General features: G+C 54.9%; 7 protein-coding genes and 1 non-coding gene across 8 annotated transcripts; 4 read left to right on the forward strand and 4 right to left on the reverse strand.

The window, feature by feature from the left end:
* The first annotated feature begins 1,305 nt into the window (after positions 1-1,305).
* C8Q71DRAFT_814632 (VRR-NUC domain-containing protein) lies at positions 1,306-5,674 on the forward strand. Its single transcript, XM_047926091.1, has 13 exons — positions 1,306-1,809; positions 1,860-1,946; positions 2,001-2,542; positions 2,597-2,777; positions 2,826-2,895; positions 2,949-3,424; positions 3,479-3,709; positions 3,759-4,054; positions 4,104-4,210; positions 4,266-4,566; positions 4,625-4,789; positions 4,844-5,444; positions 5,604-5,674. The coding sequence occupies exons 1-12, from the start codon at positions 1,410-1,412 to the stop codon at positions 5,213-5,215; spliced, it is 3,228 nt and encodes a 1,075-aa protein (XP_047775680.1). The 5' UTR covers positions 1,306-1,409; the 3' UTR covers positions 5,216-5,444; positions 5,604-5,674.
* A 530-nt stretch (positions 5,675-6,204) lies between these two features.
* C8Q71DRAFT_t122 lies at positions 6,205-6,307 on the reverse strand. The gene has a single exon. It is a non-coding gene; the product is annotated as a tRNA-Met (tRNA).
* A 41-nt stretch (positions 6,308-6,348) lies between these two features.
* C8Q71DRAFT_839836 (uncharacterized protein) lies at positions 6,349-8,177 on the reverse strand. The gene is made up of 6 exons (XM_047926505.1): positions 8,108-8,177; positions 7,627-7,913; positions 7,293-7,555; positions 6,779-7,237; positions 6,502-6,712; positions 6,349-6,451 (listed from the first exon to the last, which is right to left on the reverse strand). The coding sequence occupies exons 2-6, from the start codon at positions 7,795-7,797 to the stop codon at positions 6,386-6,388; spliced, it is 1,170 nt and encodes a 389-aa protein (XP_047775681.1). The 5' UTR covers positions 7,798-7,913; positions 8,108-8,177; the 3' UTR covers positions 6,349-6,385.
* A 264-nt stretch (positions 8,178-8,441) lies between these two features.
* On the forward strand, positions 8,442-10,703 carry C8Q71DRAFT_839838 (replication factor-a protein). The gene is made up of 7 exons (XM_047926506.1): positions 8,442-8,775; positions 8,840-9,359; positions 9,415-9,502; positions 9,557-9,621; positions 9,672-10,310; positions 10,367-10,459; positions 10,514-10,703. Exons 1-7 carry the CDS (start codon positions 8,474-8,476, stop codon positions 10,622-10,624), a joined length of 1,818 nt encoding a protein of 605 aa, XP_047775682.1. The 5' UTR covers positions 8,442-8,473; the 3' UTR covers positions 10,625-10,703.
* On the reverse strand, positions 10,704-12,895 carry C8Q71DRAFT_775552 (pre-mRNA-processing protein 45). Its single transcript, XM_047924613.1, has 5 exons — positions 12,618-12,895; positions 12,505-12,569; positions 11,858-12,451; positions 10,940-11,799; positions 10,704-10,882 (listed from the first exon to the last, which is right to left on the reverse strand). The coding sequence occupies exons 1-5, from the start codon at positions 12,796-12,798 to the stop codon at positions 10,828-10,830; spliced, it is 1,755 nt and encodes a 584-aa protein (XP_047775683.1). The 5' UTR covers positions 12,799-12,895; the 3' UTR covers positions 10,704-10,827.
* On the forward strand, positions 12,896-14,540 carry C8Q71DRAFT_839846 (inner membrane protein import complex subunit Tim54-domain-containing protein; the record flags this gene model as incomplete). The annotated part of the gene is made up of 2 exons (XM_047926507.1): positions 12,896-13,331; positions 13,383-14,540. Exons 1-2 carry the CDS (start codon positions 12,975-12,977, stop codon positions 14,538-14,540), a joined length of 1,515 nt encoding a protein of 504 aa, XP_047775684.1. The 5' UTR covers positions 12,896-12,974.
* Positions 14,541-14,611: 71 nt separating this feature from the next.
* Positions 14,612-20,951, reverse strand: C8Q71DRAFT_713413 (P-loop containing nucleoside triphosphate hydrolase protein; the record flags this gene model as incomplete). Its single annotated transcript, XM_047920911.1, has 29 exons — positions 14,612-15,053; positions 15,396-15,917; positions 15,975-16,019; positions 16,266-16,360; positions 16,563-16,650; positions 16,701-16,963; positions 17,015-17,083; positions 17,231-17,273; positions 17,329-17,389; positions 17,440-17,548; positions 17,614-17,703; positions 17,928-17,975; positions 18,037-18,057; positions 18,108-18,487; positions 18,540-18,555; positions 18,624-18,721; positions 18,794-18,818; positions 18,869-18,981; positions 19,046-19,080; positions 19,148-19,235; positions 19,288-19,459; positions 19,541-19,714; positions 19,767-19,818; positions 19,887-19,918; positions 20,042-20,118; positions 20,171-20,231; positions 20,311-20,423; positions 20,542-20,569; positions 20,628-20,951. The coding sequence occupies 29 exons, from the start codon at positions 20,949-20,951 to the stop codon at positions 14,612-14,614; spliced, it is 3,684 nt and encodes a 1,227-aa protein (XP_047775685.1).
* A 768-nt stretch (positions 20,952-21,719) lies between these two features.
* On the forward strand, positions 21,720-22,230 carry C8Q71DRAFT_726039 (cyclin-dependent kinase regulatory subunit; the record flags this gene model as incomplete). Its single annotated transcript, XM_047921739.1, has 2 exons — positions 21,720-22,053; positions 22,115-22,230. 2 exons carry the CDS (start codon positions 21,720-21,722, stop codon positions 22,228-22,230), a joined length of 450 nt encoding a protein of 149 aa, XP_047775686.1.
* Between the last annotated feature and the right edge of the window lie 904 nt (positions 22,231-23,134).

The raw sequence follows: 23,134 nt of genomic DNA on the forward strand, positions 1-23,134 counted from the left end.
CAAGTAACGCGTCATTTCCGGCCTTACGCGACATGTCAAGTGTCAATGAAATTGATTGCAGACTTCTCGCAAGCGGGTTCCGAGGCACTAACTTGACACTTGTAGGGAATCTGCCTCACTAATCGGCGAGTCAGCATGGATGACCCCAGTTGATGATCGAAGGAACGACTGGCGGAGTACATTCACGCTGGTCAGTATGACGAGGTCGACCGGCGGAGGGCCTATGAACGGAGCGCGATCAAGAATGTACAGGTGCAGTGTCTTTACGTCTTCTGCCGGACGCCCCACTCGGGTATCGCAAATTCTGGACATTTACACTCTGGGACATTAGATTGAATGTTTTCTAGGCTACGCCGGGACGTCAGTGTGACGTTCGTCGGTGGTAACGCTATATTCCATTTGCTGTGACACTTACTGGTGCGTTTGCCACGAACACAACCAATATGCATTGCAGATACCCCGTCTACCGGCTGATCTATCTGGGACCAAGACCCTCTGGCGGAGTTTTATGTCCCTGTGTGGAACGTTACAATGCGAACTGGACAAGCAGGTGTGCGGAAGCTGGCATCAGTGGCCGGTCACTGTCATCGAACGCAGGACTCCGGGATCCATCTTCGTACACACATGTGTGAGCGATGAAGAAGGTATGGGATGGCGCGTCGGCTCTGCACTGAACATGGGCGGCCCTTGCCACGGCAGGGTGACTGTGATTGCCCTCTACCGTTGACGTTAGCGTGGTGAGTAAACCCGAGCATCCAGTTACTTTGTGTGAAGAGCGCTGTAGGATTGGTCAAGACGTCGACTGGGTTACTCGGATTTGCGTGACTACATGTGCATGTTTATATCACAGACGACGTGTGCTGCAAGAGGGCCGCAGATGATACTCATAGCAAGAAACACAAGCCTGCACGGGGTGCCGTGGCAACAACATCAATGCGCTCATCGTTTTTTCTTTGCAAAGAATGTGCAGCAAGATTGCAGTACGACTTGTGTGTCCAGTCAACGTCGTGGCAACCCTGTCGACCTCCCCACTTCGCGCATCCACAGACAAGACTGGGACCTCGGATTGTCTGCAGCAACCGTGTGCTCGAACATGCCCAGGCCAAATTATTCGTTCGCCCCTCAAGTTCCTCACCAAACGTGCAGATGCATTCGACGAATCGCCATTTCGTCTGGTCACTGTGACCCTGCCGCAGCCTGAGCGCATGTACCGGCGAGGAAAGTCGGCGACTCGGCCCCGGCGTGCAATCATCCAGTCGAGTCGAGACTCACACAATCAAGCCGGAAGATACGGATCGCTACTGAGCATTGGTCGAGACCCCACTGCGCCAGTCATTCGCGACGCAAAGTATAGATTCACTGGAAGGCCTGCGCAATTGCAATGTCCATCGGGTGGGGCCCGTGATGTTATGTACGCGTCGCGCGCGCGTCGTTACGGAACGCGAGAGTCACAACCTGTCACGCTTGCGCGTTACCGTCGCGTCTCGTCAAGGTCGGGTGGCGGCGACCTCCTGTCTGCATTACGTCTGGACTCTGGAGAACTGCTCCTTGACCTTATACCCCCATCACCACCCAATCTGTCGTCCACACCCTCCCCGACGCCCTCAGACCCGCGCTGTTCAATCCCACGCACGCAAGTCGGCATGCTACCAAAGTCCCCTACGGCGATGGTGGCGGAGACCCTACTTTTCGGAAGCGGTCCCGAGGAAGGCCCTGAGCGTGTGGATCCAGGTTCTATGGAAGCCGCTGTAGTGGATGGGACAGATGGCACGGAAGCCCGTGTGTCGATGTATGTTTCGCTGTTCGAAGGTACGAAGGCCCACTTCCGAAAGTCGGGATCGGAAAACTCACGAACGTAGACATGGTGTCCACGGTTTTGGCCAAGGAGCACTGCCTGTTCACCCTTGACGAAATTGCATGTCTAGGAAGATATAGCAAGCTATCTTGTACGTTGTTTCTCGTCGCATGAACCGTTCTCTCTCAAGAAACTTCATACATAGACCATGCACGCTACCTCTTGGTCCGGCTCTGTCTGCGCAAGGCAGACAAATGGCATAGGCTCAGTGCCCTCAAGTACGAGGGAGAACTGGGGAACAACGTACGACCCGCCATTGCGGAGTTATGTGGCAAGGCACATTCGCCAGCAGCCGGGAACGCATCATCAGTGAAGGCCGAAGTCAAAGTTGAACAGGAGGCTGAGCCACTGTCGCTCAGCCATGAGCCTCCCTGGGACCCGGCAAAGATAGGTCAGGTAGACCCTGCTGTCAAGATTGAGTCGACCGAACCCAAAGTCAAAACCGAAGAGCCGGAAATTATCGACTTGACATCAGGGACAGATGCCGATGAACTGCCGCAAATAGGGGCTCCTCCGCTCGCTCGAAAGCCGAGAGAAGAATTTGAACAAGGGCCGGTCCCAGGTTCTGTACATGCATCATTTGCAGAAGACGAGTCTGGGGCGACCTTACGCGAACTCCTGGAGTGCCTCGCGGTCGAAGAGCTGAAGGCGACCGCAAAGCAATTCAAGGTAAAGGGCTCTTCGAAGGTACGTGTCGAGTGGATCAGCACGTCCTCAGAGTCTGACATACGATTGATTTAGGATGTTCTCATTGACGAGCTGATCCGCACATGCTCTGGCCAAGCTACACTGGGGTTCTTTCTCGGTCAGCCGAAGAAACGAAGTAAGAAAGGGAATAGCACCGTTCTCACTCAGAGTAATGTCTTCCTCTCTGGTCGGACGCAAGCGGACAGACTGCGAGCAGTCGTCATGAAGACGCTCGGTAAGTCGGGTCTACTTGATGGCTGGCCGTGCAATTGACACGAAACAGAGACTTGTGTGCGCATTAATGACCACATCATTAAGCTCCTACGGCGCATCAACCTTGTATATTTCCGCAAGTAAGTACTAGCCGTTTGAAGACCACGTATATCTCATTGTTATAAACCTCTAGGACCCAGCAGGCACCATCGATGCTCACAGAATCTATCCTCGCCTATGCCCGCAAACGGTCATATACGTCTTACCAGTACGATCGCACGCCCACGATATGGCCTTCAAGGGCCGCTCTCTTAGCGTATGAGGAGGCACTCGAGAAAGAAGCACAAGTCGATGCAATACTAGATGGCACTTCCAATGCCTCGTTCCGCGTGCGTTCATCAACAAGCCGAACCCCAGGTCCAGCTGCCAAGAGGGTTAAGACGCCGGTCACACCTCGCAAGAACGACAAGGGCAAGGCTGAGGATGCGATGGACGTCGACAACCGACCTGGTGCGGAGAACGAAAACTTGGAACTGGACGGGCCTACAAAGCGGAAGGCGCGTGCTCTCAAGCCTATTTTCCAAGACGTATACGAGCAGTGGAAGAACATGGTCCAAGTCAAGGCTGAGGTGGCCGGTCGGCCTAGGGGACTTGAACGTTTTGACTGCGGTATGTTGGCCCATATCCCTCTCACACTATTGAAGGAAGGCTAATGCACGACAGGCCATGTCCTCACACGAGTCGTCTGCAAGGGTTCTGCGGCACTCGGTATGCTTGGCGAACACGAGTATGAGCTTGAAGTCCTCGAGGCGCTTCTTGCTCAGCGGCGGTGGCGGCGCGGACGCCGAGGACGATGGTACGAGCGTCGAGCGCTGCTCCTGATGAAGTTTCAGCGGTACGAAGTCGCGAAAGCGGCTGTCATCGAGGCGCTAGAAGATGATGACACACACATTGGTCGGTCGGCATTTGGAAGCCTATGAGGCATACTGATGTCCGAATACAGTATTCCGCCCGAAACTCGAACGTAGACTGACGACCCTTGAAAAGCGACTCAAGGTGCCCGAAGAAGAGCGTCACACCTGTGAAGGCAAACTCGAGAAAGCCGCTGTGGTTCAGATGACAGGGACACGAGTGTACCACCGAGAAACGAGCCTGAAGTTGGATCCCTTTGGCCGGAACATCAACAAAGCCTCTAAAGCGCCTGCTCAGGGCACGCGCAACGATGTCCGGGTCCAGACATCGATACCGTCCGATTGGGTGCAACCAGGTGTTGTACCCCTTGAGAAGCATCCTCCCGAGGTATGGTGCTTGTAGTGCTGTGTATCCACCCTTATTCATGGTCCATCAGGCAGGACCGAAGTGGACAGGCAAATCCATTTGGATAGGTAGAGACGGGGAGGAGGTCACCGTCGAGATGCTGGCCCTCCAGCACTACGAGGAGCAAGGCTTCCGAGGGCAAGTCATGCGCTACATGGTCCTGCACGACATAGGTCTTGACGCTTCCTCGTAGATTTCATTGTGAAGGGCGGGTCGTAAAAACCCTCTTTGGCCTTCTCTTGTGGGACATCATCTTCGCAAACATCCCTGGCGCATTCGAGACGCCATATCAGCATGCTCCTCTCGATATTGTCGAGGACACCTTCTACTATACGAGGCAACATCTTATCGATCCGCGTTTGGAGGAACTGAAATCTGGACAAGGCCCAGAGATCATAGAACGCGTCTTCACCGAACACGGCGAGAAGAAGACTTGGTGCGTCGGCGTGCAGTGGGATCTATTCGAGAAGAACGACTTGCTTGAGATTGCAGAGGTACGTCGACCGGCCGATGTCTACCCTCATGTGTAACATACCTGACACTCATCTACAGTGTCTCGGAGGTGTCGCACTTGTTGTGATCTGTCGACTGATGTGCGAAGACTATGCTGGCCGCACAGGCGGTGTCCCAGACTTGATCGTCTGGCACTCGGCCACTCGGGAAAGCAAGTTTGTCGAGGTCAAAGGTCCAGGAGACAAACTGCAGGAGAATCAGAAGGTGACACAGTACTACATTCGGCCGCTCGTCCTTGCTCACAGCCACTTCATCTAGGTCTGGATCGATGTCCTCCTGCAAGCTGGTGTTGTGGTGGAGGAATGTCGTGTGGTCGAACAGGGCGCCGAATCTACTACAGCAAAGAAGAGCAAGAAGAAAGCGACACGTCCCTTGAAGCGGAAACGCGTGGCATCTGATTCCGAAGAGGATCCAGTTGAGCCTGAGTCTGAAGACGAGGAAGAGGTCGACTATTCGCAGTTGGACGCAGGTGCAGCCGTCGGTCGCGCCTCCCCACCGTCCACCCCGAAGAAGCCGCCTCCACGGAAGATTGTCAACCGCGCAGAGGTCGTCATCACCACGAGTCCGGCTCAGGTGTACGCGTCCGCGAAGAAGCGCAGGCGAGCACGTAGCATGTCGCCTGAGGTCTGACTGCCGAAGGAGCCCTATTATTATTCGTATCATATATATTGTAGCCATAGCGTGCTCTCACTCTGCTCTGTATCATTCTCGCGCGCTGTATGTTTGATAAGGTGACTTACTGTGGCCTGGTTCCATTCTTGCCGGCCTCATAGTGTACAGTGCTGTGGGCATATCATCCTACTGCGCAATCCTTGAACTCGAGTGGCCTTGCGATAAGTAGCTGGCGAAGGCGAAAGTACTGTGCAACCGAAGTAAGTTATTGACATATTGCTCGAAGATTAGTTGTGCTACGCCGTATGACAACGGCGTATGTTTCGAAGGGCGCCAAATCGGTACCTGGCACAACAAGGCGAGGCTTCGTACGCCGTAAAAACACCCTGTGGCAAGTTGTACTTACACCCTGTCATTCTTCAAGTAGCAACGGATCGGATGCACGCATCTTCGACCACGGTATTGCCTGATGTTTCGAGGACATGTCGAAAATAGAAAGTACGCCCCTGCGGGTCCGGACCGCACTACGGACGAGGTATAGCCAGTCTTACGGCGTTTCTCGCTGTCGCACGCATCACGTTTGAGAGGTATTGTGCGAGAATACACCACCACTAAGTAATGCGTGCGCAGCGGTAGGTGAAACGGTGACACAGAGAGACGTGTCATGCCAGCTGTGACATGGGCGCTCTGCGCGTAACAGCCTGTGACAGCATGCACACAGTGTTGTACCGGACACATAGAGTCCCTTATGCTGATTGAAGTATCTTTAGCCACTTTGCGGATTGCTTATGATCTATATCATCAGAATTAATACAGTACACAGGTGTCGAGCTTTTGCCATGAAATAGCGGGTAAGAGTGCACTTGCCATATCGGGCAGGTGCGTACTGCGGCCGGCGGCTATTTCAGTAGGGGCGTAGCTTCCAATTTACCGATCTTCTGGATGTTTCCCTGTACATCCTGGTTGCATCCTGGTCTCGGAACAACAAAAACAAAAACAAAAAGACATGCTCGGGACGAGGTTCGAACTCGCGACCTTAGGATTATGCTCCCGGGGGGAGTTCATGTGTAAATATGAGACCTACGCTCTAACCAACTGAGCCACCCAAGCTTGGAAGCGCTGAGCTTAGAACCAAATATAACGTGTATATTGGGGTTTCCTCTACTAGCATTCCCGAATCCAATGTTACTAGACTACACAAGTGCCTGCGTAACAGAAATGGAACACAAAGAGAGCAGGAACAACGATCATGAGCTAATGAACATATTAGACACCCGTCCGGTACCGGAAACATGCAGACCCACTATGCATTGACGACTAGTAGTGTTGCTTGACTTCCTCCCACTAGCACTGGAGCTTGAACCTCCCGTCGGTGCGGCCGTTGGCGACGTGGAGCCCGTAGGCGTAGAGCTCAATGAGGACGAGGAGGTATTCTGACCGGCAGCCGAAGTACCGCTGCCACTGACGCCTGACTGCAACGGCGAGGATCCTATCAACGACGCTGAAGTAGATGCGCTGCCAGTGACCAACCATCGGTGTCAGTGACGAAGCTACTCTGAGCATCGCTTACGCGTAGCTCACCTAGCAGACGGTATCGCGTCGTATACAACGACGGACGCGAGGTTAAAGTTCGCTCCTAGGTTCGTGATCACCACGTCGTACGTCGCAGTTCTGTCTAGACCCGTCGCCATGTATTTCGGCAAGTCCAGCTGGGTCCACAGAGCGCGCGGGCTGTACTGAATGCTGTTGTCGGTGATGAAAGACGTGGCGCCGAAATTATCGCTGGTCACCGAAACGGTGAACAGTCCTTGGGCCCAGTCGTCGCTACCATAGAGAACGAAGCCAACCGCTTCGCTAATGCTGAAGGCAAGTGTGGAGCCGTAAGTAGAAGTAATGATGCAGGGAGACCCATTTGCCGTTTGATTGGTGTACAAGTCGGTGACAGACCACTCGTTGGTGTCGCCAATGAATGTAGGATTGGCGGTGGCGGGCGAGACACTAGTATCCACGGCTGAGATGTTGCGCTGCTGGAGAACAGTTCTAAGCAGCACCCGGACGTTAGAGCAAGTTCAAGGAACCAGAATATACTACATACCCAGTCTCGCCCATACCCACAGTGACAGTCGCGTTGGCGAGGGAGAGCTCGCCTGCATTCACGGTCAGGACAGCCGTATGTAAGCCATACGCCAGGTCGGTCTGACTGAAGAGGAGCCCGTCGGCACCCAGTCCTGTGAGCAAGGGCTGACCATCGACCTGTACTGTATACTCCGCGGCTGATGTTCCGTACAGGAAGACTGCAGTTCCCGCCCAGTCGATCACTACATAAGCTCCAACCAGAACCGTTCTGTGGGCACTCATCTGCGAGATCTGCGAGGTAAAGTCAGGTCATCAAAACGAAAGTGAAATGTCTGAAGTAGAGGCATGCTCACCCCGGAGCCAAAATTGTTGTTGTAGGACCAATCCGCAAAGTTGCTATCAGTGTAGGTGACATTCCAGTTATCTGTGATCAGGCCGTCCCTGTGTGGAAAGAAACGGACGATAGCAGACTGGTCTGTGAGCGATATATTATACGGTGCATAGTTAGGAAGAGTGGTGGCCATCGTGCCAAGCGTAGGCCAAAGAGTGACAATAAAACAGGAGAAATCAACCGAGGGACGCGGATAGAGGCAGACGAGTCGGAGCAGTAAGGGCGACCGGTCGTTAGCCAACGTCTGTTCTGGTATGCGTATTATATACGTCGACGATTGACAGGAAGGCGTCAGTGAGCGGTTTCACAGCGTTGTCTCCGTCTCGGAGTTGTCAGTTGCAAGATAGCATTCGGGATGACAGGACGTGGGAGCAGTCAAGCAATGCTCTCTGCGACGCGGCGTGGCTGTCCAGAAATATAGACACGATTGAATGTGTACTTACGGTAGGACTATGCTATGGCCCTCGGAGCCAGTGAAGAATGCTACATAGTTGAGTACCAAGCTCGACTGCGTCCGAGGCAAATATTGTTGAGTGCCAAGTACTGGTGACGGCAGGCCCAGTTAGTCGCCACGGTGGCAGAAGAATGACGAACGGCCCATGCCGTTGCCCATGGTGTGAGTTATGCGGAAATGCAAAAGAGATGCTGTATATTTGTGAACATGAGCCAGCGTAGAAGAGACATCGAACAAGACCATTGCCATTTGAGGCTACCAACCCGGATTACATAAGAAACGCGTATTATGTATGCAGGACACGCGACGCGTCGACGCGCTCTGCGCTCTTTCCCCGACCACGACGCGAACCACCATGGCTCTCGAGCACCAACTCACAGCTGGCATTTGCGCGCGTCTTGCGGACGTGACCAACATTGAGGATGATATTCTTGACTCTCATCCAACCATACAGTTCCTGTCTTTCAAGAAAGTCGCGCCTACAACGGCAGGAGCGACCACGGTCGATCGCTACCGTATCATCGTGTCCGATGGAGAACACTTCTTACAAGCGATGCTGGCAACACAGTTGAACCATCTTATCGAGGAGGAGCGTATCAAGAAGCACTCCATCGCCGTCATTGAGAAGTTTTCGTGTAACTTGGTGCAGGAAAAGCGGTAAGTCGCGTCGTGGTCTTCGGTGGCATGTACAATCACTTATCTTGGGTTTGCACGCCTCAAGCCTCCTCATTATCCTTGCGCTGAGGCTAGTTTCTAAAGAAGTCCCCAAGATTGGTAACCCCACGGCTCTGCAGCCCCCCAATGCGGGTGCTCCTACTGCAAATACCACGCCCGCGCCCGGAGCCGCGTCTTCGTCTACGACGCCGGCACCGGCTGCTGCACCCCAACAGCCACCCCGCCAACAAGGCCGAGCAGGCCGAACAGCAATATACCCGATTGAAAGCCTCAGCCCCTATCAGAACAACTGGACGATCAAGGCTCGTGTCGTCCAGAAGTCGGACATTAGGACATGGTCGAACCAGCGAGGCGAGGGCAAGCTCTTCAGCATCACGCTCATGGACGAGACTGGCGAGATCAAGGCGACGGGGTTCAACCAGGCGGTCGACGAATTGTACGATAAGATCCAAGAGGGCAAGGTGTACTACATCTCGCGAGCGAGGGTGAATCTCGCCAAGAAGAAGTTCTCCAATGTTCAGAACGAGTATGAGCTAAACCTCGAGCGAAACACCGAGATCGAAGAAGTACGTTCTCTTTCTATCTTTACGCCAAAATGCTTGTTCATGGTCCCTGACGCAGTGCACCGATGTCACAAACATGCCGTCCATCCGATACAACTTCGTCGAGCTGGCCAAGCTCACCGACCTCACAAAAGACTCTGTCTGCGGTATGTCTCATCTCACGCATATCTACAATCGCACAATTTCATCATTCCCTCCAGATGTGATTGGCATAGTGAAGGAAGTCACACCCCTTACGGAGCTCATCTCTAAGGCTGGGAAGACTGTAAGGCGATCAACCGTATCATATGCCCTCTGTTGACCTATTCTATCCAGTTGCAAAAGCGCGAGTTGACTCTGGTTGACCGCTCGGGATACGCCGTGCGCCTCACGCTCTGGGGCAAGCAGGCCGAGTCTTTCGTCGGCGACGACCAGCCCGTCGTTGCCGTCAAGGCGGCGAACGTCAGCGACTTCGGCGGACGCTCGCTCTCGATGTTCACGACGAGCATCATGCAGGCCAACCCCGACATCCCGGAAGCGCACGCGCTGCGGGGCTGGTACGACGCAGCAGGCTCCGCGCAGACGTACCAGGCCTACTCAAACGCGGGTGCGGGCGCCGGGAGCTTCACGCAGTTCGACCGCGCGGAGATCCTGCCCCTGAATGAGGTGAAGACGCGTGAGCTCGGGGCGTCGGACAAGGTGGAGACGTTCTCCGCGCGCGCGACGGTGATGCACATCAAGACGGACACCATCGCGTACCCTGCGTGCCAGACGCAGGGATGCAGCAAGAAGGTGCTCGAGAGCCACGACGGCTGGCGCTGCGAGAAGTGCAACAAAAGCTGGGACAAGCCGAACTACCGCTACATCTTCCCGATGGCGTGTGCGGACTACTCTGGCCAGGCGTGGCTGCAGGGCTTTAATGAGGTTGGGGAAGCGCTCTTCGGCATGCCCGCGAATGAGATCATCGAGATCAGGGTATGCATCTACTTTGTGTATCTCGAAGTATGGCTTGCTGACGCATGGTGTTGCAGGAGCGTAATGACATTGAGTTCACCAAGGTCGTTGAGCGTGCTGTCGGCACCGCATATAACTTCGCTTGCAGGGCTCGGCAAGAAACTTTCAACGTACGTCTCGCCTCATGACTAGCTTGGAAAGGGCTCACAATATGTCTGCTCCAGGACATGACCCGCGTGCGTTACACCATCCAGAAAATCATGCCTCAGAACTATGGTGAGGAGGGCAAGTATCTGGCGGATTTGCTGCGCCGTTCTGATTGGGCTAAATCATGACGAAACCAATGTACTGTGCTTGTCCGTGATTGCTTTGATGTCTTCTCGTTCCGTTGTGTACTTGAATCTTCCGAGCTGTACTTGTACTGTAAGTAGACGAGGTCACAATGTGATTTATCTGCCTCCAAGGACTCATAGCTCGATATAATAAGGACATGAATAGTACACTACTAGCACAGCATAGAAAAAGAAGCATGCGTGCTTCATGAATCGCGCTCGGCTGCCTTGTCGAGCTGTTGGCGTTTGCGCGAGCCGCCACTGTCGCAAAGATACGTCAGTGAGCAGACAACAGAGTGGGAGGGTCATATCACGTACGCGTCTGTATCCAGTCCCCTCTTCTTCCCACTCTTCGCCTCGTCCAAGAACTTGTCGAGACCGAACACATCGCCAGTATCCTTCTCGAACTGCACAGGGCCCTCGCGAACTTCCTGGTCCTGCGCGCCCTCGAATCCGACCCTAGCCTGACCGAGGCCGAAACGGTCGTTGTCGAGAGCACGCGTGATACCCTCCTCCGTGCCCTCGCCGAACGAGTCCTGGTTGCCCTCCGTGATATTGCCACGCGCCTTGTAAATCGCAGCCGCCGCGGTCGAACCATGGAACAGCGGGCGGTCGTAGAGGTTGTACGCCTCGTCGTCGGCAAACGTGCCGGAGAGGCTCTCCTGGTTGAACAGCCGCGAGTCGAGCATGCTCTCCTTCGACAGCGTCGGCTTCGCGAGCCCGAGCGCGATCTTCTCCGAGATGTCGCGGTTCTGCTGCCGTGCGAGCATCTTCGCGCGCTGCTCCGTGCCCATGTTCGACATGCGCATCTCGCGCTCTCGCTCCCGCCGCTTCTCCTGACGCATCTGGTCCCGCAGCCGCGCCGCATCCTCGTCCTCCTCTTCCCCTGCTTCCGACTCGTCCTCTGAGCCACTACCGTATGCGCCTAGTGACGACTGCATGGCGGCGGTGCGTTCCGCGGTCGGCTTGTTGTCTGCTGGTCGTGCTGCTGTTGGGATGCCAGCACGTTCTTCGCGGGCGCGTTGAGCGAGCATGCGTAGGTTCTCCTCCTTCTGAGCCTTCTCCTTCTCTGCGAGCTTTTGTTGCATGAGTGCTCGTTGCCGCACCTCCTCACGTGCATGTCGGTCTGCAATGAAAAGCGATTCGGAGAATTTCGCAAAGTTGTCATTGATGTGGACCTAGAACACCCAACTAATATTAGCTAATCTGAGTGAATTGTCATGATGGAAGACGCACATCTTGAAGGCCTCGGCCGTCCGCAGCCAAACGCTTATCAAGGGGGATGGTGTAACCTTTGTTGTTCTTCCAGTTGGAGATGCAAGGCGGGATCATCCACTCCTTTTGCTCCTGAGCGGTTGCCTTCCGAGGAGGACTTCTCAAGACCGGTGGAGGCGGACTAGGCGGGCCTCGGGGAATCTTCTTGTGCTTGAAGCGCGGAGGCTCAAGAGGATCTTCAACGACGTCCGTCATCTTGATGATGCGCTGCTTCAGCCCGTCTGATCCTCCCTGCTGGCCTGGTGTGTAGCGGATGAACGCCGTCTTGCCTTGGCTGTCTGGGACGTTCTTCGGCTGTGCAGCCTTAATCTTCCCGTTCACCAGCTTCTCCAAAGCAGCTCGTGTCTTGTCAGTTGTTGCCTGTACCTCGTCGTCAGACGGACGCTCCAGTTGTCTCGCGGTGTCATCGAGGTCTTTCCGGTGCGCCAACGGTACTAGGTCTTTGAACTGCGACTGGACAATCTTGCCGGCCCGTTGTCCCTGCTGAGCAATTGCATCATATCGAACATTGCCTTCGGCATCAACTTGAAGGGCGAGGGTGTTGCCAGAGGAAGCCTGTGGCTCTGATTAGTAACAGCAGGACCTGAGGAATAATAGGCCGACCGCACCTTCTTCTTCCCCATACCCTGCGGATATTGCGCGACATGGCACTCAGGGTAAGCACCGCCATCACCTTGGACAAGTCAGCTGTAACGTCAATCGAAGCTATCAGGATACTCACCAAAGTCGTCCGGTGATGTAGGTTTCCATCCTTGACGCTGCCCGTACGGCGGGACAGCCGCGCGGATGATCACTGACTGCGACGGCGCTAATGCGGGTGCCTGCAGAGCGTCACCCTCGTCGTCCGAGACAACAGGGGCGTAGACGGGCTGTGGAAGGAGTGAAGCAAGAGCGGTAGCCATCGTGGATGTTGGAGGCAGAGAGGTTCGCTCTCAAAGTGGCGGAGCACTGGCGCTCACCTCACACTTCCACGTGACTCGGTCCGCCGGAACAGACTGGGCGCTTATTGCTGCAAGGTCGGCATTTCTGCTCACTGCTGGCTGCGTCGTCTTCAAGTGCTTCGTCGCCGTGTCTGGCGATGAGCAAGCAAGCTGGAGACAGCGTCTTTCCGCAGCCGAAGTCGCAACTCACCGGCGTGAAGGCTGCCCTCCAGTACACTGGCATCCCACCCTCATGGCTTGACAAGCGTCCCAGCCTGCCTTCGCGCAATTGGCTCATCTTTCTCGGTGTCACCTCAACCATCGCAGGCTACTACATCTATGACAGGCGGAAATGCAAAGAAATCCGCAAGGAGTACGTCGACAAGGTCAAAAATCTCGCAGACGTCCCGCTGCATTCTTTGGACTATCCGCGGAAGGTCACCGTGTACGGCTCGAAATGGCCCGCGGACGAAGACTACGACCGTGGCATGAAGTACTTCCGCAAGTACGTTAAGGTCCGCCCATGTAGTTCCGTCATGCAGCTCAGATGTTGACAGCTTGCCTAGCCAATACTGGTCGCCGCTGCGATCGACTTTGAGATGATTAACGGCAGGCGACACGGGGACTTGGCGAGGCGAATAGCGGATGACATCAAGAAGAGGCGAAGGCTTGAGCTAGGCCTTGACCAACCTCCCATCGTCCTACCGCACCACTCCCCGGAGGACCAGCGCCGGCGAGAGCTTGAAGGTGGCATCGTCATCGTCGGGCGACCGACCTTCAAGGAGTTCATGGCCGGCCTGAAGAGAGGCTGGACAGAACGCCTTGAGATTGTGGACAGGGAGGAGATGCTCTCACAAGACCTCGAGAACGACGGCAAGTTTGACGAATCAGAGCTGGAGACGAATGTGGTGTCCGACGGGCCTGACCTGGATGGCGAACCCATCCCTACCACCTCGCGCCTCCCATCGTCCAAGTCGTTCCCGGCGTTCACCCCACCACATCTTCAAGGGCCATCCCCCTCCTCTACTGCAAAAGCCTCAGAACAATCCACCATCCCCGCCTCTATGAACACCCCGCCTGCGCGCATACCTCCGATGCCCCCGGTCCTGCTAGTCCACTTCGTTGACTACATCGGGTTCTCGCAGATTCCGCACATGATCTGGGAGTTTTTCAACCAGCGGCATAAAGCGCAGTCGGGTGCCGAAGCCGCATACCGCCTCGTCAAGGATGTAACGCGTCCGTTCAATGCCCCGCCCGAAGAGGAGCTCTCGCGACTGGCAGCGGAGGCGGAATCGCAAGGCGAGCCGGACCCTTCGCAGCCGCACCTATCCGAGCCATCGCTCGCGGACCTCGACTTCGACAAGGACGTCGAATCATCCTACAAGAAGTCGTACGTTCGCGACTTCACTGATGTAATCACGAAGGCACGGCAGGAGTACTACGAGAAACTCCCGGCGCGTTTGGAGACGGCGCGTGCTCTTGCTTGGGGCACGCGCGAGCCGACGAAGGAGGAGGCCAATTACCCGCCTCCGACGGAGGTGGAGCTGCGTGCTGAGCGGATGAAGAAGGAGCTGCGCTGGCGAGCAGACGAGGAGGGTTGGGATATCATCAGGCCAGGCAAGCCTGTTGCATGGGACGAGCGGCTCAGGGATGTGTTGAAGGTATTCGTCGACCCGCCATCGGAGACGAGGAGCGGACAGGCGAAGGAAGAGGAGGCAAAATGAGCAGCGTAGCTCACACATTGACATCTACACCGTAGCCTAGTACACATTACTCATAGACCTGCGACGCTCTGTTAATCATCGGGTATAATCTCAACTGCACCGCTCTGCATCCATGCCTCTAGCTCTTCCAACGCGGTATCGAACACGTCAGGCTCGTCATCAGGATCGTCGTCATCCCAGTGGACCTGTTTTTCCTTGACCCGTGGAAGTGTACTGTCTTCTTCCGTCTTCCTCCTGAGATGTCCCGGAGAATGGTGACTCCAACTCAAATCCGAAGGCACCAAAGAATCCTGCTTGACGTCAGGATGAGCGTCCACGAGAGTCGTCGAAGAGGGTATATCCGCGTCGACTAAAGTGAACATGTCAGGGTCCAGTGTAAATTCGTCGTCGTCGTCGTCGTCGTCATGATCCTTGGAGAAGTCATGATTCTCTGCTGCCGCTTCTTCTTCGTTGTCCGATGACTCGGCGAGGAACAAAGGCTCCTTTTGCTTGCCTTTCGCTACACTGGATATCCTTGGAGGCGAAGCCTGCACGCGGTCAGTCAAACGACTTCAGCATAACTCGATACCCGAAAATACCGTTTGTTCCGCAATTGGTGACGATGACACTAGTACAATCTCTGCGTCCTTCGTGTCAAACTTGGTCTTCTTGGGCAGAAAAGCGGGGAATTCGGATACAGGCTTCCTCTTGACGCCCCGCGACACAGGAGGCGAGGGTTTTTCGATCATTGTGTCGGGGATAGATCCATCATCCGGGTCAACAGCAGAGTCGGGGGCATCTCTGAGCCATTCAGGGCGCTCGTCCATAGGGCTGTTGGGTTGCTCGGTTTGCCCAAGCTCGTCCACTTGAGCTGACCGAATGAGAGAGTCGAATTCCGAGTTTGAGTATTTCGCGCTTGACGAGTCCGACGCAGGATCACCTCCGCGTTTAGACCCAACAAACGCGCCAAGCAACTCGCTAGGGTCCGGTAAGTCGTCGTCAGAGTCATCCAGCCTAGCCGCCAGAGCACCAGGAGAAGAGGCCCTAGAGACGATCTCGACATCCGAGTCAGACCCGGTGTCCTTTACAGTGCCAGAGTCAGTAGCCCAGTGATCTTCGAGCTTGATTCTCCGGCCAGCAGGCAGATTAAGGTTCTCCTGGACGCGCGTCTGCGCATGAAGGGAATCCACCTGTTTGAGCCGTGCGTCCGGTCTATCGCAGGGCTTGGTCTTCGCTCTCGGTCTCGAACGAGGAACATCTTCGGGGCGGATGGCCTGAACGTGACCAGACAGGGGCGAGTGGGAGAGCGCGGTTGAGAGGTTGTGGTCGGCAGCCGCGCAGATCGCTTCGACACGCTTTCTCGACATGGGAGGAGGCTTGTCGAGACCGTCTTTGCAGCTGGGACCGCATCAGCGTATGGCACCCACAATAGCGAGCAAGGAGCGGCGGCCGTACCACATATGCCGACATTTTGTCTTATCCTTGCATAGGTGGTTGCATCTACGAACCGGTGACATCTCGAACAAACTTTTGCATTTTCGCATACTCACTCATATTTCCCATCAGGGCGCCTTTTGAAGCCAAGTAACGAAGAGACCGTGTTGCCCGTTGCTTTTGGTGCATCCTTCACTTGTCGTGTTCTCGTGTCGGCGTGGCCATCTTGCCGCCTCCGTGGTTGCTCAATTACAGCTGTACCAAGACGTCAGAGTCGTCGGAAGCACAGGGTTTTCAGGCGTGGACGAACACTCGGGCTCGCGCTTGTGTCCTGCCGGAGAATCCTCGTCGTCCGGGGCCATATTCCAGAAGTCGGGGTCTTCGTCAAGACCTTCCAGTAACATGTCCTGGGTAGAGTAGGTGAGATGGACTTTGTATGGACTGGATAAGGTGTTACCGTGCTGTTCTGCGGCCGAGTATCCATTGCCGGGAACTGTGTAGCGCTGATTTGGGGTTTGTAGCTCTCGGATACGGTTACGCCGGCACAAATGTCCTGTATAATGCATGGCTGTCAATTGCTAACGACGCATGCACCGGGTATTGTCGCACCGAGCTGATATAGATAAAGATAGACTGGCTGGGTTTTGTGAAGCACACTTTGAGAACGAACGTCTTGGTGTCCCTTAGTGCTTTCGTGCTACGTGAATAGTCAGCATCTGTGATGACTGAAGGAAGAATTGTGTTCACGGGATGCGGCGGAAATCGATGAAGTCCAATTCAGAAGTTACTGAAAGTACCGCGGTCATATCCGCCATCCTGGTCTTGCCTCTCTTCGCCCTAGCAGATTCGGTCTCGACGATCAGGCCACATTCAACCTCTAACTCCACCTCGACTGGTTTCTGGGCCTTATGGGTGGTTAAACCCTTCTCAACGATCTTGAGAGTGTATTGAGGAAGTTGCTGGACTGAAGCGATGACGTTGAGCCCAAATGGGGTCTTGCGGTTCAGCATCTGATACCTGTCTCAATCAGAGTCTATCGTCCAGTCGATGATTTGGCGCACCACATCAATGCGGAACGGATCCTGCTGCCGCAGAGAGGCAATGGTCGTGATACCATGCTCAGCTAGAACCTGTGAACGTTAACAAAGCGCGGATCTCACTACTTGCACAGAGACGGCACCTGCAACCTTCGAGGCCATGACGACATGAGCACCACGCCGAATGACTGAAAGAGCGACTTACGATTTTTCTCCAATTGTGTCGATCTGGCGTAGCACAAAATGCCGGTCCTCCCAGGCCTTCGCGTTGAGACAGCGCATCCTGTATTGCGCGTGAGCGTCAAGAAAGCAGTAAGTGATACTGTTCCACCACGTACAGTTCCAGACCATTCTTCAGCTGTGCGCCAGATTTCTTCACAATTGCGACTTCGACAACAGCTATGGTATGCTCGGTAGGAAATTGACATACAACGATGCAAACCACACACCCTTCGCAATCCGTGATATGTGACGGAAAATAGAGTAGGCCTCTAACACGGGGTTGTTGTCTCCACTCTTGTACTCGGGGTCTGAGAGATTGATACAAGCCAGGACGGCCTATGTCGAGTGTATCCGGCCGAAGTCAGTAAGAGTGGTTCGAGCAGGGGGGAAGGCAAACGCACCTGGATGAGCGTGAACACCTTATCAGCTGGTTTTTCGATCTTCTTGATTTGGTAGCGAATGTCGTGGTGAGTGCGCATCTTGTTATAGACCTAAGATTACGGCCCCGATGGTCAGCAGTATTCCATGCAGCTCCAGAGCAGCCCACCTGTTTCTCTCCTCCTCGAAGCTTAATATCGGAGAACCTAGAATGAACGGTCATCAGGCGACGCCCTCAGCGCGTAGGACCACTCGCACTCCTCCGCGTTTGATACTGCCTCAAGCTAGCTCATACATGGTCAAGTGCATCGAAGTTTCAGTGTCATTAAAGACCCACCATGTCCCTCATAGTAGCGCGGTCGGATAGCTTCAATATCAAACTCATCTAGGTTACAATCGCGAAGTTAGCCTGCCCTCGCAGAAACTGATACGCACGGGCAACGTACCGTCGACTGTTTTACGTAGAGCTGGGCAAGAGTCAGGCATACCCAAACGTTCAGGTGGACGGTCAACGAACCTTGCTCATGATGTCACCGTATTCAGTGGAGCATAGCTGACCGTCTTCCCCGTCAGAGTAGGTCACCAGCCCTACCTCCTGCAACTTCGTAATGCTCTGCGCTACCATATCGTCGACCCTCTGCTGCCAGGTCTGACTGCTATCCTTGCCAATGGCGTAGTGTCTCGGGTTTTTCTGGATCCGTCGGTAAAGGAAGGAATTGTGCAGCCACTTCTTTGCGGTCTCAAGATCGGTGATAGTCCCGAGGCCAACTTCTGAATTGATATGCTCAGATAGGTTAAGATGGAGACTACTCTCCAGGACCGTCTGGCCTTGCACAAGTGCCCTGTATTTGGCTTCGAGCTCGCTCTCGCACATGATGATAGCCACCCCTTCTTTGTCTGTGTCGCTTGGCAGTTAGCCAAGCGTTAAGAATAGCATCGTGGAACGCACCGAACTGAGGTCGGCCCTGCGTGAGATACGAAGCTCGGTCATTTCCTGACCATGTCTAATGCACGCAACGTGATTGGTACCCACCGCGCGTCCCATCATCTGCATGATATCTAGATCGGAGTACTCCTGCATGGCATTGTTCTGGAAAATCTTGACGCCCTTGAGGATCACAGTGTGAGCGGCTAAGTAAAACGAACCGGCAGGTCGGTTAGTCAATGCACGTAACGCATTACGATCCAGGGGTATGTGCGTACGAAGGTTAACGCCAACAGCAAGGGTCTTCAGATCATGGTGAGCGTCATGCGGGAAGAATGTGGACATAGACTAACTGAGGTAGCGAACAGAATCTTCAGGAGTTTCTTCATGTACATGTCCTCGGTTGCTCGGCGGTCCTCGATGGCCATTCCCGCATGGTGGATACCTACCCCGCAAGCAGCTAGCTCTGTGGTATGGTCAGATGGATATTGAAGGTTAATGACCGTAAATGACTGAGATGCATTGCATACTCTGTAGAGACTTGTCCTGAAAGGTGTGCTCTATTCTGATCAATACGGAAGTTTCATTTCAGCGCGGATCCAACTGTTTCTGGAAGCATGTACAGAGCTCACCTGGGAGGACGAGACCACGGCAAAGGTTGTTTCTTATCTCCGGCTGCCTCATATTCTTTTATGATTTGTTGGGCTGTGCTAAATACACCTAAGTTCTCTATGAACGAAGGCTAGCAGACATGCGACCCAACCGAAATTACCTTTCCTCGTTGAACAGAAGACCAAGATAGGCTTGTTGACCGAGTGTTGCTGCAAGATCCCATACAATTTGTAGTCCAGCGTTTTTTGGAAGGCGAAGTCGTTCTGTTCCCTCTTGTGCGGGATCCCATACACGATCTTCGTCAGCTTGCAGGGCCGATACTCCTCACCGAACTGCACGACATCGCCGGACGTCAACGACAGGTGGATGCGACTCGGCGGCCGAGAGACGGCGATCAATGGTTGCGAGCTCACCTGCATGATCGTGGCAGAACCGTCTGGGGTACCGTCGCCAATCCAAGTGGCAACATCCTCGATGTTCGGCACGGTCGCTGACACGACCACGAAGCGGACGGACGATCCACGCAGTTTCATGCGTGAGAGGATGACTTCCAAGGTGCTCCCACGCGACTCATTCAATATATGTACCTGCAGGAGGCGTCAGCGCTTCGCCCGGTAGCCTATGCCAACGGGGATCCACCTCATCCACAAGGAAGAGCTGAACCTGAGCCAGAATCTGCCCATGGTCACGCCTACCGTTGCAGAGCTCTGTCAGCTTTCCCGACGCCGGTGGCCGCGAGTCAATGGTGTGCTGACATACCAATTCCGCGTCAAGCTGTCCCATTTCTCTCCCTGTCCAGGACAACGCGGCTCAGCGTCCTATATCATGGGATTAGACAAGTAACCTCACCGTCGTGATGCTGTCGTGCACGTTCAGCTGCGCATTAGCTAGCGTGACCTAGAGGTCAAGGCCACATACATTATTGTCGCGTCCCGCGCGCTACCCCATGCGCCTCTACCAAAATGAACTGTATCCCCTGTCATTTCACAGCCTGATCGCCAATGATGAATAGAATATAGCATATGAATGACCTTCCCGCTCACAATTCACTCCTAGGGCCGCGAATTTCATAGTCCAATCCCTGCATTTCTCAGAGCATAGTGCCTGTATCCGAGGCCCGAGCGATTAGCCACCCTTCTCGGATACGGTCCGCTACTGAACTCCTTGCGCTCGCACCCCTCACCTTCGTCGGCGCTACATAGATGCACTTGACAGACTTGCTGTTCCCACCCGCCTCCATGAGCATCCGGATAATGGCCAGTTCAAAGAGGACCGTCTTCCCACTTCCCGTTGGCGCTGTGTGCGGCTCCGCGTGAGATCCTGGATCTCACAAGAAGCGAAGGACTGACCGCTTATGACCTGGAGAAGCGGAGAACGTAACAAGCTTAGCAATATTCAATCAGGCGCGTGGAACCTACCATGTTCTCGTCTGTGTGCATCACCTAATGGGAGGGCTGTGATTGGTCGAGGGCAGTCAAACCCGAACTCACGGAAACGCACCGTATCAAAGCACTTGGACTGCACGGCGTTGAAGACGCCAAACTTGAACATCCCCCGGTAGACGTCAGCTGCTCGATACGGAGGAACGGAGTGGATGTATGCGTCAGGGATTCGCGCATATAGCCACCCGAATAGCAGGATGAACGGTTCACAACGCTTCGACTCACGTAGCTCAGAGACCGGCCGTAAACGGATCCCGTGAACGTTGCGCGGGTTTGCTCCTCGCTCTTGTGTCAATGCGTCACTGTTGGCGTGTCTGGCAGGGTGCTGTAATCGATGCCCCGTGGTCTCTGGATTCGGGATGCGCTCGCGGGCATGTTGCATCGTTGAGGCCACGAGCTGTCCGGGCTCGCGAAATGAAGGCCTAGATACTGAAGACACTCATAGAATACTAGGCACAACGGTTGTTGCAGGTCCGCCCTTACCGGATTGTGTCCCATACGAATGCCGGTCGAAGTTCGGAGTGCGATAGTTAGACGGGCCAGCAACGTGTCCACTCGCTTGAGGATGGGGTGGTAAGCGATCTATAGCTTCCCTGTCGCCATATTCCGTTATCTCGTCGTGGTCGTAGGAAGTCTGGAGCCCAGGGTTGGGCGCGAACCGTGGGGCGAAGCCGTAAGCCGGGCGACTGTCTACTGCGACGCCACGACGGTGCATCGGAGAAGGCGAGAAGTTTTCTGACATAACACTAGGTAATCAGCGGCTGTTTTTCCACACAAAAACGACCGATGACAGGCGCATATAGTCACCATACTGCTCGATGAGCTCGTCTATATCCTCGAGGTCGCCGTCGGCAGGCACTTGCGAAAATGCGACACCAGAACGTTCGATGGAACCGTCTTCATACAGGCCGTACTCATGCTCGATGTCCTCAAACTCATACATCGGAATGGGAGTATGAGAAATGTCGGTGTTCGAGAGCAAGAAATAGAGGGAGGCGCGTCTCGTTCCAGGGAAAGCGCGGAGATTGAATCTCACCGTGTTGAATGCATCACGTGCACGTCACGCCGGAGTGACGGGACGCGTCTCGGAGCTCTCGCGAGGGTTGTCGGCGATCTTCAAAGCACTTCATCCATACCACCCAACACGGCGATGTCGAACAAGGACGCGCAAGCGCAAGCCAACGCAGCTGCTGAAGCTGCGAAGAAGCTGGACGAATACATCGAGAAGTTGGCTCGTCGTTCTCGTGTTCGTGGGGGTCGGCCACTCACATCGTGCCCTTTGTACAGAATCCACTACTCTGATCGCTACTCGGACGACGAATACGAGTACCGTCACGTTATCCTTCCGAAGCCGCTCTTCAAGATGATCCCAAAGACCTTCTTTAACCCCGACAAGAGCGGCACGCTGCGGCTGCTGAGCGAGCAGGAATGGAGGGGAATCGGTATCACGCAGAGCCTGGGATGGGAGCACTACGAGGTACATGGTGAGTGGCCCCAGAGTCGTTCCTCGCGAGCACGCTGTACCGATCCGCGCCGCTCCCACAGCGCCAGAGCCCCATGTGTTGCTCTTCCGACGACTCAAGAACTTTGTGGCCACACAGGCGCAGCAGCAAGCGCTAGCTAATGGCAAACCTGGAGGGAAGCTGATCAGGAAAAAGTGACACGGGCGGAGTCTATGATGTGTACCTATTGCGTTCGTCGTTGTTTCTCCCTCGGGCCGTTCTCGTTACATTAGTGGACATATCTCATATCTCGCTTGCTGTCTTCGGTGTACCATACTTCCCAGCCTCGTCCTGCATCCTCGTGTCCAGCTGTGTCTAGTGCTATGTCTACTCTGTTATCTCGATCCGTTATTGTGCGACTTCTAGCGTACAATGTTCCCGGCTGGCCGCTGTCGCTGGTGAGTGGATGCGTCGCCGGGGCTATGATTCAAGTCGCTTAGCCTGCAGCCGCACATGGCGAGGATTGTCCTCTGTCATAGTCACGTAAAAGGCCTCGCGGCGACCCCCGCGAAGCTACGCTGGTCGGCGGTGCAGCGTTGTACGATGTCAGGAGACCTGCGAGCGCACCGCCCACTGCGTTCGGCGTTTGTCCGAGGTCCGGGCGAGCGTTGGGCGAGCGTGTCGGCGACATGGAGGTTTGGGCAGCAGCGTTCCTGTGCGGCCGCGGCTGGTCACGGCGCTGCTCAGCAGTTCTGAGAAAGTCGCTCGCTGCCGTGGGCAGACGTCATTATGGGAGGTTGTGCACGGTCATACAACTCTGGCGCGCTTCGGGGCGGAAGTCTGATTGCAGTAACGGGCCCGGTGCGAACTGTTGCTGGGAATAGACAAGCGCGGTGGGAGGGAGGATTTCCCAGAAAGGAAGGCGACCCGGGTTTGCTCTGTGCGTTGCTTGCCCGTCGACCAAACGCGCGACGCGGTGCGATAGGCTGCCTGGTTCCCACTACCTGCACGGTCCTCGCAAGAATGATGTAAGCTCCCAACTCGCCTTATTCCCCATTATATCTCCTATAAAATGCTGCCCCTCCTGGCGCGTTGCACATCCCTCTCCGCCCCCTCGTCCCTC

This window comes from Rhodofomes roseus (assembly GCF_022264815.1).
Source record: "Rhodofomes roseus strain CIRM-BRFM 1785 chromosome Unknown C8Q71scaffold_20, whole genome shotgun sequence".
NCBI classification, from domain to species: domain Eukaryota; kingdom Fungi; phylum Basidiomycota; class Agaricomycetes; order Polyporales; family Fomitopsidaceae; genus Rhodofomes; species Rhodofomes roseus.

Coding starts and splice junctions, on each gene's coding strand:
- C8Q71DRAFT_814632 (XM_047926091.1), top strand. CDS start 1,410: ATGTACGCGTCGCGCGCGCGTCGTTACGGAACGCGAGAGTCACAACCT. Junction 3,425..3,478: donor ACTTGAACGTTTTGACTGCG/GTATGTTGGCCC, acceptor AATGCACGACAG/GCCATGTCCTCACACGAGTC. Junction 4,567..4,624: donor ACTTGCTTGAGATTGCAGAG/GTACGTCGACCG, acceptor ACTCATCTACAG/TGTCTCGGAGGTGTCGCACT.
- C8Q71DRAFT_839836 (XM_047926505.1), bottom strand. CDS start 7,797: ATGGCCACCACTCTTCCTAACTATGCACCGTATAATATATCGCTCACA. Junction 7,556..7,626: donor ACAACAATTTTGGCTCCGGG/GTGAGCATGCCT, acceptor CAGATCTCGCAG/ATGAGTGCCCACAGAACGGT. Junction 7,238..7,292: donor GTGGGTATGGGCGAGACTGG/GTATGTAGTATA, acceptor GGTGCTGCTTAG/AACTGTTCTCCAGCAGCGCA.
- C8Q71DRAFT_839838 (XM_047926506.1), top strand. CDS start 8,474: ATGGCTCTCGAGCACCAACTCACAGCTGGCATTTGCGCGCGTCTTGCG. Junction 9,503..9,556: donor CACAAAAGACTCTGTCTGCG/GTATGTCTCATC, acceptor CATTCCCTCCAG/ATGTGATTGGCATAGTGAAG. Junction 9,622..9,671: donor TCTCTAAGGCTGGGAAGACT/GTAAGGCGATCA, acceptor TATTCTATCCAG/TTGCAAAAGCGCGAGTTGAC.
- C8Q71DRAFT_775552 (XM_047924613.1), bottom strand. CDS start 12,798: ATGGCTACCGCTCTTGCTTCACTCCTTCCACAGCCCGTCTACGCCCCT. Junction 11,800..11,857: donor ACGGCCGAGGCCTTCAAGAT/GTGCGTCTTCCA, acceptor TGGGTGTTCTAG/GTCCACATCAATGACAACTT. Junction 10,883..10,939: donor AGGGGACTGGATACAGACGC/GTACGTGATATG, acceptor TCTTTGCGACAG/TGGCGGCTCGCGCAAACGCC.